The 21193-nt window shown below is 39.7% G+C and overlaps 1 protein-coding gene across 2 annotated transcripts in view; it reads left to right on the forward strand.

Annotated features, from left to right (window-relative positions):
- Nucleotides 1–5295: 5295 nt before the first annotated feature.
- sash1b (SAM and SH3 domain containing 1b) overlaps nucleotides 5296–21193 on the forward strand; it is a gene marked incomplete at its 5' end in the record, with an annotated part of 46386 nt that continues 30488 nt past the window's right edge. For both annotated transcript variants that reach the window (XM_083998861.1, XM_083998862.1), the window contains one exon: nucleotides 5296–5787. In XM_083998861.1, coding sequence (XP_083854987.1) covers nucleotides 5296–5787 — 492 coding nt within the window. The remainder of the gene's footprint in view (nucleotides 5788–21193) is intronic.

Consider the following 21193-nt stretch of genomic DNA (forward strand, 5'->3'; position numbering starts at 1 on the left):
CTGGTCGAGGAGCCGGCGTAATGAGAACGGAAAGAAATGGAAGAAGAGAAGCTCACTGGACTCTCTCTCTCCATTTCACCAGAGAGCGCTGATGTTCACGGCATCAGTCTGCAGAACAGGAGAGAGAGGACCTTTCATATCCATCAGTCCTGCACTCATATATATACACATATATATATATCTCATAAATATATATATATATCTACACACACCCTGCTGTTTTGTTCTGAAAGAGGAAAGACAATTCTGCAAAACATGTACTTGTGGTGGCCTGATTGCAATTGTTCTTTTTTTCCTTTCTCTGCCCTTTATGATGTCTGCCAAACACAGTGGACTTTAAATGAGGAGAAAAGTCTGACGACCCCTTGTAATTCAAGTCTAATCAAGTCAATGAAGATGTATAAGTCTGTGTAGGAATGATTGAATCAGTGAAGGACTTTGTGTCTTTTTGTTCTTCTCGTCTAAATTATTTTAAACGTTTTTTTTTTCGTCTGTTTTACGTCGTTTTTGTCCAGAAAGGGCCTGCCAAGCACTTAGAACCGTGAAAAAAAAAAAAATGGACAGGGAGCTGATGAATCTATTGCCTCTCACTGAGTAAGGGCTGGTAGTACACTAGTTCATCACCAACCACTTCCTTTTTTTTTAAAAAGAGCATTTTCCAACCATATTATTTTAGGTGAGAACGATAAATGGCGTTTTTTCTGAGAGTCACTTTGGTTTTATTTTAAATTAGATTATTTATTGAAAGAATATAATAGATAGAAATTAAGGGAGTTTATATCTATGGCATTGAATTTTATTTTTTCTTTCCTTTGTCAATTAAATGAGCAAAAAAAAAATGCTGAAAGTGTTTACCCCTAATGAAGAGTTTACATTGATCTATCAGAAAAATGAAGAGTTGATACACTGGAAAATTCCTGAAGGTCTTTATATTCTAGCTTTCAAGGGGCTGTAGCTAAGTCCCATATGAAGAGGAGGAGGATGACGTGTTGAAGGGCATGACAAAGATTGTCCTTAGTATAATTAGAAAAATGTATATTTTGGTTACAGTTTAAATTTTTTGTGATAAAAAATTCTATCTATACATGATTATTCAGATTTTTTTTTTTTTTATTCAGTCATAGCTGAAGTTGATTTCTTTCCTTTTTTTGTCTTGTTTCGCAATGTGTAGAGGAAAAAAAAGCATGTGTCTCTTACAGCACAATGGAAATAGTTATGCTGTCTTTGTATTTGTAGCTGCCAGTAGAAATGACCAAGCACCACTGGTCATGTCTCTCAGAACCATTCACTTAAAAACTGTTTCTCTTCTGCCTTTGCCTCATGACGCATATATGCTAACCTCTACCTATGTGTATATCTGTGTGTTTGTGAACATACATATATTCAGGAATATGTGTATGGGCGCCAATATTTATAATACTACATAGATACAGTGTATTACAATAGGTCTTTTGAGGTTTTTGTTTTTGCTTGACAGTGTTTTTCAATGTGATTAACTAGAATTCTATTGTAATTAGATTTCTTTTTCATGAGGTGCAAGGATATGCTGCTATTTGTGTCAATGTAGGAGCATTATCTGTCGGTCTTTTATTTTGAAAAGAGAGACAAGGTTTTTGTCAGTCCTGATTGCTGCCAAATGTTGTAAATAACGGGACAGCTGGACACAAATCTGACAGTGCAGGTTCAGGCAACGTGACATACTGTACGCTTGCGGCCATGTTCTTTTCCGACACCAAAGAGTTGCTTAAGTTCACAGAGTTGTCTTGATTTTTTCTTTTTTTTTTCTCCCAAAAATCGAAAGAGTCAGTCCAGATACTTTAGACAGCACGAGTCAGGAAGTCTGTTGTGTGTGTGTGTTTGTGTGTGTGTGTGTGTGAGTAGCGAGTGAAGGTAGATCGACTTTAGCTTCTTCTTATGGGCATGACATCCTTATTACTGTCCCCAAACTGCTGTGCAAGAGTTCAGACGACAGGCAAATGAAGAGTTTGGTTCCAAAATGAGATATCCACCAAAGAAAATGATGTAACACAGACTCATGGAAAATAGTTGCAGGCGGCGTGAAGTTAAACTTAAGAGATACTGTGAGAAGTTTTCTTAGTTTTAATGAAGTATTAAATCATGTATAGTTAGAAGACGTTGAGTTATCGGTTACACCAAAATAATAAGTTTCCTCCAAGATGGATATGCAGCATTTTGGAATAAAACCCTTCTCTTTTAGCTGGCTGATTTTAATCTGCTATATACTACTGAGATAAACCCATTTGAAAGAGCAGTTATATGGGTTTTGCACTATTTTTTGTACTTAAATTAATTTTGTTAGTATGATTTTTAATGTGTTTATTCTTTTGTGTCCCGCTTTTCTTATTTTTGAAAGGACCAAAACATGACAGAACCTATGCTTATCTATGTCATTTGCCAACTATGCTGATTGCTTCACTCTCAGATTTGTTTTCAATGTCAGGTTAATGATATTATGATATATTTATATATTTGAAAACAAATATATATATACTTTTAATTTCAAGAATTATTAAAAATGAATACCTTTAATGTCATTTTGGGATAGATGAACTCACATTAACAATGGTTGTGCATAATTATCCACCGTCCAGACATGACAATAAACATTTCTGGTTATATATTGAACATGCTCATTTCAGATTTGAGCTTTGCTAATGCAGGAGGAGGCCGATCTCCTCTCGGTGGGCCGCTGAGTCTTTCTACGAAGTGTGGCCTCGACTTTAAAGTGCTTCAGTTTGCAACATATATGTCCTAAATGGTCTCTTATTGCACATTGAAGGATGCATGATATTAAGTGTTTACAAACTTGAAACAACCATATATTATCCCTCTTAGAGATTGTCTGTTCTGGCTTTGTATTTACCACCATGTTGAACAAAACTGAAGTTCTCACCAACCACATCAGACGCGTGTCCCATTTTTTTCGTTCGATCATGCCAATTGTATAAGTGTGAGAGATTATATTTATTTTGTTGGTACATCTGTTTTATGTTACTGTTCTGTTGCTTCATGAAAACTCTTGCTTCCCCTGCGCTGTAAAAATGCATCGAAACCGAAGCTATAGGCTCACAGCACCGTGCAGGAGAGCTCAAGGGTTTCACAGTCAGTCGCCATACTTCCATCCATCTGTCTCCTGGGATGAATATCTGTGGAGTTGCAGTATTTTCTCATAGTAGGCAATTTTTGTACAGTTTTATTAAAATAAATTTCACATGGATGTCTGACTTAATCTGCTGCCACAAACAATTTAGACTGTAGATACAGTATATATAGATATTATTGTGCAATGGAAAAATAAATGTAAAACCAATCATAACATGTGTTTTGTGTTTCATGTTTTCCTGTTTACTCATCGGCCTCATGTAAAATTAAAAGCTTCACCGTTTCCAATATGCTAATTCTTTTTGGGCATGCCCCTCCAAAGGTCAGAGGTCAGCGTCAGCTATAGATTAATGTGTCTTGCTCAAGGACCCTGGAGTATTGTTCAACACCTCCTTGATCATCCTGAGGGACAGTCTGGTGCCTCCTTGATTTATGGTAGTTTGTGCAAAATTATTAAGATGAAGACGCTATTTATCTTAACAAAGTGGCAGATTTTTTTTTTGTCCCATTTGACATGGTCAGTCATGCGATTATTTTTTTTACAGCAACACATCAATCTCTGGAAGACATCCTTAAAAAAGTATCATGGTCACCTCTAAGATTTACACACACTGAATGTACATCATTCAATCTTTTACTATAACTTTTAATATTATGTGTATCAATGAATGTATTAATGTCAATCCATTGTTAGTTTAGTTAGTTTAAAAATCTGGGACAAAGACAGTTTCATGTAGGACAATGTGGGAAAATCACTGCCAATGAGAGGCGGTCTAAAATGTTGATAAAGATCTTAGTTCAGCTCTGTGGGAAATGGTAATGACTTAAGATTGGGAGGCTCGGGTGTGAATCCCAGAAATCTGCAAAAGAAGAGGTTGTTTTCTTATAATGAATATATGCAAAAAGTATTTTCTGTAATTACAATGAATTTTGTTGCGTGCCGTGTTAGACAAAGCGGGACAACGTCAGCCTAAATTTGGCACTTCAGGAATAAGCCTTGAGGTCCCACAGCTAGGCCAAGCTGTACTTTGAGGAAGTTGTGAATTTACATCTAACATCTATGAAGAAAAATTAAAATGAACTTCTATTTGTATAGCACATTTTCAGAGTAATTCATATAAAATAATTACAAACAATTTTAACCAGAAAACTGAAAGTCAGAGTCAATAACAACATGATAAAACACAATGGCACAAAACATACAATATGATGATTTATGATTTACAGTGTCAACTCCAAATTTAACCTTTCATTTAATTTTTTTTTTTAATTTTTGTACTTAATTTTCCCAGAATTCCCTGCAGGTGGCGCCACTGTTCGCTTTGCTCCCGTCGTCCAGCGCGGTGCAGAGTAAACTCAGTAATGACTGACTGTGGAGCAGCAGCAGCAGCAGCAGCAGCATCCTCAGTCAGACTGAACCCGGCCGGCGGAGGGAGCGGAGCGACGGCAAAGTTGAAAACGAGGAGAGCCAAGCACAAAGTAAGTCACTGCTCCGAGCAGACACACAACAACACAGAGTTTATTCTATGTGTTTACCTCTCTACGAGCGCGTTTTGTTGTAGTTAATACACCCGTGAATCGCTGCTGTTTCAGCGTCAACCTTTTTTAATTGTTGCTCCGGATGAATTGTTGGATGGGCTCGAGCGTCTTTTGCTCCGTGGGGAATTGATGAATTAAACAAAGAGGACGCCAACTGTTAGCGTCACGGTGTCTCTTTATCTTTTTTTCTAGAGGAAACGTGAACTGCAACGTTAACTTCACTATTCAGTCGGTTCAAGTTTCGTTTGTTTGGCTCCTTCGGCTTAAATAAAACCAGTCATAGCATGTTTTTTTTATCTTATAAACGCCCCCCTTTGGATGTCAGAGGTCAGGGTCAAGCTGAAGCCTGAATCTGTCTGGCTTGTCTCTCAACACAGTTCAAGATGTTTCCATTCAACATTTCCTGCCATCTCTAAATACTATATTGCATTTCCTCTGTTTTCTAAGGATCTCCCTCTTCCAACTCATAGATGTGCCTACTTTGGAGACTTGAACCTGCAGGGGCTGTGTGTCAGGCGACAGTTGCATGGATCACAGTGCTGCAGCGCTGGTGTGCGTGGAGATGATGAGGATGATGATGGCGTGCACTTCAAGGTAAGCCCTCATCCTCCTCCTCCTTTATCCTGTCTAAAGATGAGCCAGGGGCCCAACCTCGTCCTGGAGTGGCTGTCAAAGCTTCACCTGGCCCAGTACGTGGAGGCGTTCATCGACAACGGGTACGACGATTTGGAAGTTTGTAAGCAGATCGGAGAGCCAGACCTGGATGCCATAGGTGTCCGCGTCCAGTACCACAGACACAGGCTGATCGCAGCGGTGCAGAGCCTGAAAGAGGAGGACAAGAGAAAAGGATCGGGTTTCTATTTCACCTTAGAGCCTCTGAATGCTTCCTCTTACCACCACCACCACCACACTTCACACTTGAGCATAGAGGATGACTTCGGGACCCTGAGATCACATTCACAGACCATAGGAGTTCACCAGGCCTCCTGTCCTGGGAACCATAACCTGAGATTCACAGATTGCAACGATTTTGTGACCTATCCCAAGCTGAAACTGAAAGTACTGATAAGGGATAAACTCGCTAAAGATGGGATTAACCTGGGAGAATCACCTTACACCCACACGGTAGGCACTTTTTTTTTTTCACTTCCTCTTTTACAATATGTTGATACTCAATGCTTTCTCTCTCTCTCTCTCTCTCTCTCTCTCTCTCTCTCTCTCTCTCTCTCTCTCTCTCTCTCTCTCTCTCTCTCTCTCTCTCTCTCTCTCTCCGGGCGCTGTCTCATTGAATTTAACACGCTTACTTTGTAATGTATGTGTTGAAGAGTGTGTCAAATTTCTTTGATGCTGCTGACGTCCAGTGATTCTTCTTTATTGCTCCAGGGATGCTTCAGTTCCTCTGGCAAAGAACCACTGAGATTCACGGTAGACTTGTCAAATTTCACCACCTTTATTTAAATTTTTATACTTGGGTTCAAACTCATTTAATTGAGTTTAATTGAATTGAGTGGATGCTGACAATAACAATACCAAGATTTACAGCACGCTCTCTTTATTGTGCATTTAAAATTACAGTAAAACTAAGTTAATTTAGGTAAGAGCATTCTCAATACAAATAGATTTTAATTATCCTCCAGCAATTGTTTCCAAGTACCATCGGCTTTTTGCTCTACATGGTTATTTCACACAATTCCCAGAGTCATTCAGCTCTCAGTGGGCAGGACCCTGAACTTTCACTTGATTCAACTTGAATCCACATTACTGTGGAATTTAAGCACATAATATGCACAATGGAAATATGGTAAATATCCCAGGGAGCATCTGTGCCATAAAACACTGCCAATATTTTTTGGGCAGGTGTGTTGCTGAGGATAAAGTGATTTGTTTGCTATAGGTATGAGCTACAAGTTGGAAATGTCCTAGAGCGGTATATTAAGCATACATTTCTACTGATGATTGGACCAAGTTAGCTCTTTGATATTGGTGTCATATTGTAAGTTGCTTTGGATGAAAGTGTGATATAAATGCAGGAATTAAGAAAAATCCACCAGAAGACAAAATACAGATGTCTGTTGTTTTAGATTTCTCTATCTGGTCAGTTGAGGTTTCCATTGTTTTCTATCTCAGCGGGTGGTGTTCGTCATAAGCCCGATATGTTACTGTTAAAACATATCAAGTGAGCAGGGGTTAAAATAGATCTGACCTCTGTAGGGTGATGTCAGTAGGACAAAAGATCAGTCATTGGCAGATGTTTACTCTGGTTGATATACATTTACTCGATCGCGTGACATTTCATTTCTGGGGATCGTCTCTGTTGTAACAGCTGTCCTGTCTGAGTGTGGACTGCAGGGATTGTTAGTTAATGTAATTGCAGAGGATTGTTTCTCTGCTTTGGCATTGACCACATCCCATTCAGTCCATAATACACTCAGCGAGTGGTCTGCGGCCGGTCAGATGAAAAGCTGAGTGGCACATTGGGCTTATTTTCAGCAATCTGTCACTATCGGAGAGACAAAGCGATTTATGGATCCTGGATTTGATTATATCACAGAAAACTGATGTCTTCTATCAGACACTGCATTGTGCAGTTGTGCTATGAATCTGTTTCAGCTGTATTGTAACAGACTGTCAGACTGAATCTATGCTGAGCAGCAGTGTTGGACGCCACCCCAGAGTATCTTTTCATTGTCAGACCTAAAGCCTAGTTTAGGTTCTCAGTAGTGGCACTCAGCCAAGAAAGAACTTGTCATTTTAATGCACATTCATACTTGTCTTGGTTTTGTCTTTCCTCAGCAGATACAGGTTTAAAACGCTGCTCATCAGTAATTAATGAATGTGGTGTGAGGGAATGACGAGCCAGGTGCAGCTCTGCTGTTTGAATGAGCTGATCTTTCTGTCACAACAAATCACAGAGAGAACGATGAGGCTGCTTTTTACTAGTGTGCCTTTACACTGGTTTTCCTATCATGGACTCTTATATGGCCATATGGAAACTTATGCAGTGGTTGCTCCACTTTTTAGTTACTCTAATAATGACAATATATTTGGAAAAGTTTATTTTATCCCTTTGCCCTGCCATACGCTTTAAAATAGTCGCTGTCCCTATAGTACTGTACTGTTCACAGCTACAGTACAAGCATATGCTGTGCATGAAAGATTTAGAGGCTACAAACTACTAAGTGCAAAAGCACTTTGTGTGTCACATCCAACCTTTTTGTAGGTTACAGCCAATACAGACACAGGTTCAACTAGACAAAAAAAGCACCACTAACTATGGAGTCAGCAGTGCCATGCCAGGATTTTAAGTTCAGTTATAGGGCAGGACCTACGAATTTAACTGAAATAGGTTTTACAGTACTGAATAAGATAGTGGCTTCACTTGTGTCTTGAACGCATCGTCTACAGTATGGTAAGCATTTTTGCTTTTATGTCATCATCCAACATTTCAGTGGTAAATATGCCAACTTTTTTGGCTCATTAAATTTTACCCACTTGATCCTTTTATAGTACTTACACTATGAAAGCATACAGTTCATTTATGGAGCAGCTTATCAGCAAAGAGTTGATGTAAAACAATCAGCTCACACTGTTTGGCTCTGTCTGACAACAGCTTTTTGGAGCAGATTGGGTTTTCAGGTTCACCAGATTCAGTCCATTAAACAGTTGCAGAACGCAGGTATGTAGGCCAGTACGGCCCATTTTTTTTTAACCAGGAATAGTAACTGGCAGCTTCAGGCTAAGTCTGGCTCTGCCAACAATACTTCTGTGCTCAAATTTGTGCAGAACTTGGCCAGATATCACTAAAATATTACGATTATGTTGACATTTCATTTACATTTTGTAATTATTTGGGTTTTTGACTATTATAACATGAGGGACAATTCCTATTCTTGAACTAAATGCTGTAAAGTATTGCCATGGCTCCACCACAAAAATGTGAGTTGAGATTGATTTGAAAGTCTGTTTGTGTGTTTCGTCACATTCCCATTTACGTCTGAGTAAGCCACATTGGCCCTGATAGAGTTTGATGTAGGTGGGATCGGCCAACAGTATGGCCTGTCCTCAGGCACTGTTCTGATTGCAGTGGTAGTCCCACAATGCCTCTGTCTTTCAGTCTGCATTAGATATTGCAATCAATTCCCATTCAGCAATATGCATTTCTGACTATTTTGCATGCATGACCTGTTCACACAGGCCCGTAGAGCCTATTAGTGACTTTGAGTGAGAGAGAAAAAGTAATGCGATTAAAGCTAGTCGAGCTGTAAATGACCTAAGCACTGGCAACACGACAAGTGTTTCTCTGAAAGTGCATTATAGATTCTCACAAAATCAATTTTACACAAAGGCAACATGGACAAGTAAAATCCAGCGCTGAAATTAAAATTCCCAAGACATTGTTGTGAACCATGAGCTTGTCTCTCTCCATGGTAGTGGAGGAATCAATTCAAGGAATATTGAAATTTACCATTACAGTAGAAACAATGGAAACAAACATTTCGCAGCCAGATGATGCTTCAGTGTAGCTTTGACAGTCTTGTCATCACAGTCAAAAGTGTAGTGTTTGCTTTGGCTTTGTTCATACAAACTCAGATGCTGTAGGAGTAGGATCATTATACACACTGATCTGAACTTGATTGTTGTTAACTTCAGCAAGAGCCCATGAAGACGATTAAAGGGGTAGTTAAACATTTTGGCAAATTGGCCCATTGCAATAATCCCTTTAATTGTCGGTGCAAGCTATTTTTAGAACGGCCGAGCAGAGCCGCGAGCTGCTCAGAGCTACACTACGGAGGCTAATGGGATTTCTTGGTTTCCCTCATCAAACTCATCAAATACACAATCCAACAACTCCAAAATGCTCTCGTGAACAAGTTGTGACCTGCACATTCACCACACTATGAGATAATAATGGAACATAACTAGACTAGAGTTGTTTTCGAGGTGAATTCATGCAAAACCGCTGATGCACGTTCCCGTCGGGGGCTGTTTTTTGGCAAGCAGTCTCTGCATTTGTCTCGAAAACAACTCTGTCTCGTAACGTTTCATTATTCATTGGGAAACCAAGAAATCCCATGATCCTCCGTAGCGTAGCTCTGAGCGGCTCGCGGCTCTGCTCTGCCGTTCTAAAAATAGCTTGCACTGACCTACTAACAAACCTACTCCTAAAACTATAGGGATTATGGCAATAGTCCAATTTGCCAAAATGTTGAACTATCCCTTTAACAAGCTTTCTAGGTGTGTATAAAATGAGTTGTTTTGACAGCAGAGAATATATGACATTGTTCATCACACCCAGGATTGGATTGGAGGATTGGAGGATTCCCTTTATAGCCGTCTTAACAATGGGCTTCAGCTCCCCTGAAGGCCTCATTGCAATGTCTGGCCTGAAAAACCCTCTCAGAATGGGGCACAAATCTTAGTTGCTCAGAAGATTTCCTTGTGTTTCTCAGCCAGAGGATCGGAGGACAAGCAAAACCAGCAGGCCCCTTTTGACAGAAGAAAAGCCAGTCTGAATAGAGCCTGGCAAAATACAAGCTCTGCAGCAGCTGACAGCTGTCTCTGCTTTTGTCGCTGTAAAATGGAGATTGAATAGAACTATTTTCGTTGTACAAAGTTGGTTTTAAAACACCAACAGCACAGTTACTGTTAGGACCAGAGCAGCATAATGTGAGAGCAGAGTTGTTTTTGTAGTTTAATGGTTGATTACATCAATAATGTATCGCCTATTTACTTCTGTTTTTGTGTGGTGATTGCTTGTTTTCCTTCTCCCTGCATTGGGGGATTTGTTCATCATCTTTTGTCTGAATGTGTTAGCCTCCAGGCACAGGATAAGTGGGTACAGATGATAGATGGATAAAATAAGTTGTTAGTTGCTGTAGTGCATGTCTGGAAACATTCTTGTCGGGTTGGACAACAGAAATAAAAACAGAAATTGCAATAACTGACCCATTTATGTCAAATCACAAGTTGGCATTACATTAAATTAATTCAAATGAATTTAAACTACAACTACTGCAAATCTGAACCGAAAATCTGCTAATTTTGCTCTATTACTAGGGTAGTACTGGTCCTAATTAAGGGGATCAAGTGTCTCAAAGGCAAGATGAGCCAGAAAAAAAACTGGATATTTTGGTTTTCCTATGGGTTTGTTCTCAGAGCTGTCACAAATACCAATATGAGGAAAATTTAGTCAGTTGACGACTCCTAATATTGGTGGTGGTAAATTTTCAGGCTATCACACAAGGTTGTAGATTGTAATATAAGTGAATTCTGTTGCGTTCAGGCTTATAATGCTCATTAGTGTTATGAGCATATTCCTTTTCTGATACTATGTGACCAGAAAACATCCTGGCAGCTGGCACACTGCCCTGCATGTTCAGCTGACTGGATAAATAAACACTCATATTTTCACATTTGGTCTTGTTGTGGTGTGATCCTCTATTAGCATGTCCTCATGTCCTATATCCATTACCGCTGTCTTTCTTGCTCACCATGGAGTATACAGTACTGTGCAGTAGGCCTACTTATGGACTTTATTCATGTTATGTCAGTATAGATTAGGTCAAACCAGTGGGCCATTACAGGGGGAATTGCTGGATTATTGCACTGATGGTGCTGGGGGGAGAGCTGAACAGTATTGCACAGAGCACTCAAAGGCTTAACATGCCATGAACATGCTTGTCGCTTATAGTTTGAGATTCAGTAAATTCCTGTCCGGCTTGTTCCTCCTGCAGTCGTCTGTTTCTCTCCTCCAGAAGATGTATGAACAACAGGAGGGCTGACAAGGATACTGTAGCTGTCATCTTACCGGCGCGTATTGAGCCACTCCACATTACATCATTGTTGAGAGATATCAGTGATGCATATGTTGTTCACGCAGGCAACACTCTGCTATGTATAATGTAAACCCCTTGTGTTAAGCAGTGCATAATCACTGACCTATATTTATGAATTTAAGATTAGTATTGTCCAGGGTCAATGGACTGGAGGTTAAGGACAGATGTGGCGAGTTGCTTCTTGTTCTGTGCATATATATTGCATATATACTGTATGCAAACTACAATATAAGCTGAAGAAGGGAAGGTTTATTCTGTCTTTAAAGGAATTGGGGAAGTTGGTTTGTGTAAACACTTCCCTAAAGCCCCATAACTACTGAGACGCTTCCACATCTCCAGCCTTTACCTCTCTGTTGCCTGAGCTATTGTGTAACAATGCTAAGTGGGTCTTTGAAAACTACGTGGCACTCCCTGAATTTAAATCACCGTGCGGTAGACAAAAGCCTCTCTTGCTTTTGTGGCAGACACACGCGAGAGCGAGTTGAATCGAGACAGGAAGTTTCATTCAAGTCTGAATCACAACAGAAGCGCTCAGACCAGCAGTGAATGCCGCTGGACGTCTGTTCTTAATGACACCGTCCTCCCAGTCTGGGGTTGGACTGTCGGCCGTCTGTTAACAGCATTGTATCATAGAGTAGAGTATCTGATTTATTTCTTCACCACCACATCCCTCACGTCAGCTAAGAAAACTGAAAGCAGAAAGCGATGCTGAGTGGCAGTGTTGCATATTTTAAGTTACCTTACTTCTTTCATGATAAAAATAAATAAAAATATACAAACTACTTATCCTGACACTATCTCCAGCCCCTCGTCTTTCTCCGAGTGTTGCGTCACCACCAGGCACTTGGAGGTCTTTGAGCCTCGCTATACACTGACCTTCATCACGATCCCTTCCAAGGGTCGGACCAGGCTCTCTACTAGGCTATTTTTACCCCGTGTGCAGGATGGGCCATTTCAGCAGGGTTGGCAAGTATTTTCAGTCAGTCAAGCAAAGCAGCGTTGTTGCTAAAGGTAAAGGGCCTCTCCTTCAAAGAGAGGCCCCATTACTTTAATGCAGTTGTGTGTCTTTTGTGATTTATTCATGCAACGAGTTTTGCATTTTGCATGATTGGATATAATGTATTGGTGCATTGCAAAGGTTTTGTGTATTTATCATATTACGTCTCAACGGTTTTAGCTTGAGTAAACTGTTTTTTAATGTAGAAAATGCAGTCAATTCATAAATGGTAATACACCACCACACTACAGTACTTTAGGAGGCTCTCATGCAGGCTGTAAACACATTTTTACGTGCCAGTGAAAGGGACTGTGCTTTTTTTTTTTTTTCATTCATCATTAGTGATATTACCAGCTATTAGTCGTGTATTTTCTTTTGAGATATAGGTCACGTCTGGATTGCAGCTTATCGTTTGTTTACATGCTCAGATTCTCACTGAACATTTGTGCTAATTCCACATATTAATAATGTGACTCATGTGTCATGCGAAATTCAGTGCATTAAGCAAAGGCATGATGAAAAAGGACGTGGTTGGTGCGGTGCTGCATTGTGATGCAGTAGCTGGATTTTCAATGGATTCTACTACAGCTTGCTGCTGTTAAACGAAACAACTTTTTTTTTACATGGTACTGATTTTACAGAGTAATTGGAAGGAAAAAATATTGTACTCACATGCCATAACACAATAACATCTCCGTGTTGTGCTATGATCTGGTCAGAGGCATGTAATTACCTTACATGCCTGTGTGTAGGCCATGGAGGAAAAAATGCAGCATGTCAAAGTCAGAACAGACACTCACTCACTTCAAAACTGATCAGAGCTGTCTGGGACTTTGCATCCTCTTTATGAACAGGGAATGTTATGTAAATGTCATGTATTAGTAGTAGATACATACATCACATCTCTGCAGGTGTTTGGCATTTGGCTTTAGTATTCATTCAACATTAAACATGACTCCTCTACTTATCTCAATTTGTCTGGCACTGCTCCTTTTTTCTCTTTCTTTGCTCTTAACTCCTAAATCAAAGTAGTAGAATTAGCTTTTAGATTTTTTAGATTACCTGTAAGATACCAGCCACTGAGTTTTTAGTTTTAATTAAAAAGGAATTAAAGTTTTTCCCCAAGTTAGAATTTAATCAGCAGTTTCTCCGCTCTGTGGTCAGTAGTTTTTATGCTTTTGTACTTTTACTATCTCCTCACTCTCAGATTTAGCTGACAAAGCTCCCAGCCTAACAGGCTTGCAAATGTGCTTTGAAGATGAGTGCACAGAAAGCAGAGGGCTTCTGTTTTAGGTGTGTGTGCAATGGTGAAAAGATAAACATGGCATGAAGTAGCAACACATTCTGTCACAACTCTCTGCCGTCAGTGGATTTAAATATTAGATTATGTACAGCTTCTCTCCTGAAGGCATTCATAAATCAAACAGGATGTTTTTGCCTACTGAGTCATTTGGGGAAAAGTTGACCCTTCAAAGGCTTTTGAACTTTGTGTGTGTAAACATGCACTCAAAACTGAGTGAATGATGCAGTTGCAGTCACACAGGAGACTTCACCAGCTGTTGAATTATGGAAAGTTGCTTACATGTTGACGACGAGATGAACGTTAAATTTTACATACTGTATGCCTTAGCACTGACTAGTTCAAACAGTTTTTGGGCCTTCCTATGTTTTATTATGTATCTTCTCAACGTACCCTGATCAGGGAGTTTGATCACAGAGATGTGATCAACCCTCTTCCTTAACCAGTTAAATGCACATTGAACACCTGACTTTGACACTAGGGGTGGGAGAAAAAATCGATTCACATAGATATCGCGATATCTTTTTTGACGATTTTTAAATCGATTTTTTTTGTGAAAAATCGATTTTTTTTTTTGAAAAAAAATTTTTTTTTTGAATTTTTTTTTTTTTTTTTTTTGAATTTTTTAAATATTGTGCAATGTGTATTTGTTACCCTCTTTTACATACAGAGAGTACAGGCTTTGAAAAGGGTTTAAGTTCACTTTATAATGGAGTATGTTAATTTATAGGCTCCTACAGTATTTGTGTGCAGATAAATGTTAAAAATGTGACTAAAAATCGAGAGAATCGGCAATATCGTAGAATCGCAATTTAAATCGAATCGCCATCCAAAATATCGTAGAAGAATCGAATCGGGAGAAAAGCATATCGTCCCAGCCCTATTTGACACTGTGGCTCATTTGTGTTGACTTTAAAATGACATTTTTAACGTTGATGTGCTATCTGACAAAAAGACAGAAATAGGGCGAGTGAGTGCTTCACAACACTATATGTTTCCATCTTTCAAATTTCAAATTCATTTCAGATTTATTTATGGATAGACCCTTGAGATGAGCAGCCATTTCGTTTTCGAGGGGGTCCAACAAGCTCTCTAATACCCATCTGCCCAAAACCCCCCAAACCCCTGTATGAATGGGGTCATGTGGGTTTAATGCCTACTCAACAGTCATGTTATTATAGGTTGATAATTGAATATTTGACTTTCATTGTTTTCATGATACTCCTCTTCTGCAGATATGAAATGTCAGGCTCCCAATCCATCTGTTTGACGTATTTTTCCCCATTAGTGACTTGGGCCTCAGGGGTCAAGGGATTAGACTCACTCCACTGTCCAGCTCGTGCAGTGCGCCATGACATGACATTTATCCCAGTCAGGAAGTCAGGGTTGATCTTTTTTTCTGGTCACTGCATGCATGTGTTTATACAAAGCTGTTTTTAAATTAAGGAAATCTTGTATTATATGTTGCATCATTTTATTCTGTTGTTATGTCATGAATATACAGCTGTTGAGCTGAGAGTAAATGCATCTTTGCTGGGTTTCTCATTGGAAAAACAATAGTGATGATATTGCTGTAAAACTATCAAACTGACATCTGCATTCTGGCCTTTCGAGTGTTAAATCCTACTGTGTAGAAGACAGTGGGAACACACCTCATACATACAGTGGGAAGAGCAGTCACACATCAGTTCTAGTTTGCCCGTTTGTCCAATGACTAACAGTGTGCTATAACAGCTTCCCACAGAGTCTGTTCCTCTTTCCATCCACTGATCCACTGCTTTTTTTTACTCCAGTTCAGGGCTTGGTCTCCATCCAGCTGTGTTGTATTGTTCGGAAAGGTGCAAGTAATGTTTCCCACAGGTTGAGAATGTACTTACAGTGGTGGGTCGCACAGTGTGTGAGTGATGTGCATGCAGAGATTCATGCAGTTTTAGAGGTGTTGAATGTAACATAGGTTATTTTCTGTGGCTACTATTTGCAGATGTCCCCCAAACACCTTGCATGCTGGTAGCTTGGCAGCTGCACACAGAGAAGCTTCTAGTCCACATTCAGTTACTACCTTCCCCATGGAGTATCAGTCTACCTGAACTGGCTGTCTAGGCAAGGCAAGCTCTTCTCATGCAACTAAGATTTCATACAATAAAATGTAATCCAAATTGCAATATGACCAAGTGCAACATCCAAATAGTTTTTTGTAACGTGTGCCACAACATTGTTGTATGCAACAAAGACACCCCAACCAACAAGTCATATTCTCTCTCTCTCTCTTTTTTTTTTTTTTTTACAGACGCAACAAAATCACATAATCAATTTTAATCTATTTTAGAAAAACAAAAGAAATCCAATGTCTCCCTGTATAATTGCAATATGATGTATTTTGCTCATTGTGGAGCCCTGCCATAAAAACATTGGAACGTGACCTTTGAAAGAGGCTGTGGGTGTTTATATAGGGGAAAAGCCAAGGGTCACACTCCTGTAGTGCAGTGAACATTGTATCTTCACTTTATGACCCACTTTTCTGCTCCTCTTCCTCTCCGTAGCAGCTAAGACCCTCCTCCCTTATAAATTTCATATGACTAGACAACTGACACTATTGCATTGAATAAACCACAACAAGCTGTAAGCCGAGCTGCTTCACTGGTGATACATTTGCATAGAATATGGTAATTATTGTATACACTGCCAGGTGAAAGTAAGAAGATATGATTCTTAAATTCATTTCCATTATGCCGCATTCAAGACGACTTAATGTGCTTAATGTGTGCCATAGCAATTCCTACGATATCATACATAATGGATTCACTTAAAGTGAAATGGAGCAGCTTTATGTTTCTGTTTGTTTTGCCTCAGGTTCGCCCTTTAGCCTGCAGACCCACATCTGCAACTATAATAAGTGTTTAGAAAATCTACATCGTAAAATAGTTTGCAGCCATTAAATACATAATGATGCTACAAACACTGTATTTTCAAAATATACTGTATATTTCTTTCTCTCCTCCCTCTCCTCTGTATAGACCAAAACTAGAAAACTGAGTTTGCAAAAGAAAAGAAAACCCCAACAAGCCATGGCTATAGTGAAAAATGTCCATTACAGGGGCAGCACTGGGAGCATCATATGTTGCCACTATGTTATTTTTTCACCTTTGCTGCTCCTCATCAAAAATGTATTATGTGGGTGGCGCTGGCCGCTCACCTGGTCAACCTGGTAACAAGGCTCGGACCCTCCACTGCTTGCTGTTCCCTCTCAGTCCTCATTTTTCTCTCTCTGTTTATTATCATTAAATAGAGGTCATCTTATTAATCAAAATACAATGACCTGCATTTTATGTGTTGTGACAGAGGCTGTATGTGTAAGCTGTCAGTCATTAATTGAGTCCTGGAGGGAAAATATGATTCACGACGAGGACCTCCCCCTGCCTGAGGTCAAAAGCACATAACTGAACAGTCAGAATGGAACAACTACTGTAGTAAATTGATGACAAAGCTGTTTTTGCATGTTGCAACTACTGTTAGTGAATAGAAAATCCACATTTGTTGGAAATGCAATAACATTTACGAGGCACTTGTGCTTACTTTTTGGCCAGTGGATCTAAACCATGCATCAAACCATCCAGCTTGTCTCTGATCTTTGCATAGGCTCACCAAGGACAGTGTTTGCTCGCTGCTGTTTGGAAAATATCAGTAGTTCTCTGAAATTTACCAGGCAAACAAAGGTATTTAACTTTCAAGGTTTACTTTAAACCCAGCTTTGATTTGTCTTCATCTCCCACTCATCACTCTCATCAAGTACCTCCAAGCTGTGCATCTTTTACATCTTATCTGAATGCATGTGGCAACTCTTTGAATAATGGATAGCAGTGTTTTTCCTGCCTCAGTGACAGTGTAGAAGTCTGCTCCTCTAAAAAAGCTTCTCAGGAGCAGGCCGTGCCTCTTGGGGCGGTAGATGGCAGCGAGCAGAGATCTTTGGCGTAATAGTTCATGTGTATTGTACGACTATGATGTGTCCCTAAAGTGAACACTGGGAATCCAAGGGAAAGTGATAGCGCAGTAAAGAGTATGTTTCTGAAACCATTAGGGTGGGTGTTGGGTTATCAACTGAAAGATTGAGGGCAAACTAAATTCTTGCACTCTGTGAAGCTGTGCATATCTCCATACGAGGTAATGCCTGTTGGGGGAACATAATCGCTTTTTATATCTGCACGGGACACAGCTGCAGTTTGGGTCTGAAGTCTGGTCAGTCTCCTGTATGAAGGTTAAGAAGCAGCAAAGTTGGCGGTGCTTACATTTCTCCTCCGTGGTGCCTGTTTGATTGTGTAGTCGTGGCAGAGCTGGAGACTTTCATAGTGCTGCTCTCTTTTGCTTACATTGTTACGTCTCACTGTTTATTGCAGAGTCTTTGTTGGGAGGGCTTAGTGAGAGGGTTGTCGCTGTTGGTATGCTTAGTCTTTAATCTTACAGTGGAACTGTGGTGTGTAACCACACTAGTAATCTTAAAAATAAGCAGGAGCCGACAGCTGTAACTTTCAATTTGATCGGATTAGACTGCAGAAGCAATTAGCTGTTTTGATGTTTATGTGAAACAGTTGCAAGAACACTTCCTTCAGCTGGGTTCACTAAGCTCTGATAATAATCATTAACAAAACGGTGGCAACTTCTTATTTTAGCCGGTGCTCATTGTCACAACTCTGTAAACCCATAATTGTATGCAAGTCTTTCTTTTCCAACACATTTAACAGAGTGAGACGTCTTTCAGTAGGATGGTGTCATGACCTTTAGTGTTTGGATAAAGGAGAAAATGTGTTTGTTTGAGTTTTGTCTTCAGTTGTTTTATTTAATCAGATCTACCAACTAAATAAGTTTGTGTTTGGACTAATGAGAGACTTTAATAAGGGCCAGGGCCAAAATTGATTGATGAAACTAATACATATTGTTATGATGTAGAACTTGTACCAATTGACTCATGGACAGGAGGGTGAGGTTTAATCACAATGCTGGCCCCAACGTCACATGGCATTATCAGCCAAATCCTAATGAGCTGTTTACTCTAAACTAGAACATCCAACTAATTATTGAATATCTGTCTAATAGAGGCAAATCAGAGTCAAATTGCACATAAACTGAGACCAAGAAATGACATAAGTGGTTAGAAAAGTGGCCAAAAGTCTTCTAGACCTGAGGATACGTGTATGAAGCCAACATGCTGATGTTAAGGCAACAAATCTGAAACACACAGAAGCCCTCATCACATCTATAATCGTCTCAAAGCTCTTGTTTAGGTTTCTGCAGCTGTTCACGTAATATGACATTGCGTGTTGGTCGCCTAAATCCACAGCGTTGTGTTTTCTTAGAGGACGGAGCTGCACAGTAGCAGCGCAGCCATGTAGCGAACTCGAAAAAGCCAGACAGGCTGTGAATTTTATAAACATCCTGTAGCACTTGTGCCAAGTGGCTTAGTGAAATGTTAAATGAGATGTATTATGGTGGGATCGACCCACGCTGCTTAGCGCTCAAGTGCGCCAAACATGATAGCTCGGGTAAATCCCTGTTCCCCCACTGCCAACATGGTGATATTATATAGCTTATGTCAGCATAGGTTGCTCTTTTTTTTCGACCACTAGGAACTGATCACATCCAGAAGTCCGTGTCCGTACTGAATCTGTGCTTCACCTTATCTTTTTATGAAGGAGAATCTATTTTAATTTTGTGAATAATTGAGATTGTAGGTGTAAACAGGGAAGATATTAAAGGGTCTGATTAAATCCCCCTCTGTTTCTCATGTGTTATCCATTTTGAAACTGCAGCGATGTTCAAGCAAGGGTGGAATTAATTGGCTCGATTCAATCAATTACCATTTGATTAGGGAATTCCCTCTGGCACAGTTCTATCAATCCCATTCCCATTTTTGTCTAATTGCAGCTCGGAAATCTTTTGTTAGAGTCTCAAGCGCAGAAAAGTCGGGACTAAAATGGGAATAAAAATGTTCCAATAGGAAAAGGTCACGGTTTACGGACTTAATGTCTCTTTGATTGTGCTTATGTGTTGTTTGCTGTTTTATAATGACTTCCTTGATAATTATTTATTAAAATACAACGCTTTCAACAGAATGAACAGCTATTTGAATTATTTATGGTTTAATTGGCTGAGCCGTGCTCCCAGGTGTTAAGTCACATTTGCATGTACACGACTTTGTTCTTCCCACATTATCAACCCTATCATTGGGAAAACAAGGAACATTTAAACAAATGGGCAAAACAGAAGCACAGCGAGTTTCACTGGAATTATTTATCAGAGCTGTGGATATCGTTGGCAGCTGTTTGCCTGCTATCACACCATCAGTACATTTGTCGCCTCCTCTGGGTGCAACAAAACAGATGAGTCGTATTTTTGTCAAATGGAGTTGAGACTTTTGACACCTCATTTTCTCAAGGTCAACACATTCCTGCAAAATGTGACGTCTGTTTAAACACCTGCTACAGTTTGCTGTGTGCAAGCTCACATGTTAGTGCATACTAATACAAGTCATAATGGGCTGAGAAATGAACACTCACACTATACGCAAACATCCCTATTGATACAGCTCACGTTGCTTATTAGTTCATTTCTGGATAATTAAATGGGATATGAGATATCCCATCCCACTATTACATCCCACTGTTTATTATTCTTTCTCCATGTTAACCAGAAGTACACTGTTGTGTAATGTTAGTGTGCAGAGAGCGAGCCACAGAGCTGTATGTTGCTAGATTAAAGCACTCACTTTCATTATTATGTCCTCTCTGGCTCAAATTGAATTCTGCGTCGTCTTTGGGTCAGAAAAGCTTCAGTCTGAGAAGTGCAGTGAATTTCCCCCCTGAGTTTAATCTGATATCCTGTCCATTAAGAAGCATGCGTGTGGTCATATGTCATATGGAGAGATTGCTTTTACAAAGTGAGTGATTGACCTTGATGTGAGCTGTGATAACATCATATACTGTAGAAGCAGGGACAAGGCATTGCAGTGTCCCTTTCCATATATAGTACTGTATCTGACTACCTTCTTTTTGATCTTATGGTGTGTGTTAGGGTGCTTCATCATGAAACACCGCCATGGTTTCATTTTTGTATCAGATCTCTGCTAGGAAATTGTGATGCTCTTGCTGCTCCCCCAATACAGTGCAGGTATGCAGTATTATTTGGCACTTTGTAAAGTTAAAGTAAAGTTTTTGTAAACATGCATCAAGTCTCTCTGACAGTAATGTGCAGCTAAAACTGGATAACATAGACCTCAGAGTGAACAGTTTTCATTGTGAAGAAAATGTTCTTGGAGGTAAGAAACTATAGCAGGGCTCCAGACTAACAGTGGCCCCTAACTTAAAATTTTGGGAGCCCAAGCAGAAAATTAAGGGGGGCACACTGTAA

The sequence above is a fragment of the Trachurus trachurus genome (assembly GCF_905171665.1).
Source record: "Trachurus trachurus genome assembly, chromosome: 22".
Classification (NCBI taxonomy): domain Eukaryota; kingdom Metazoa; phylum Chordata; class Actinopteri; order Carangiformes; family Carangidae; genus Trachurus; species Trachurus trachurus.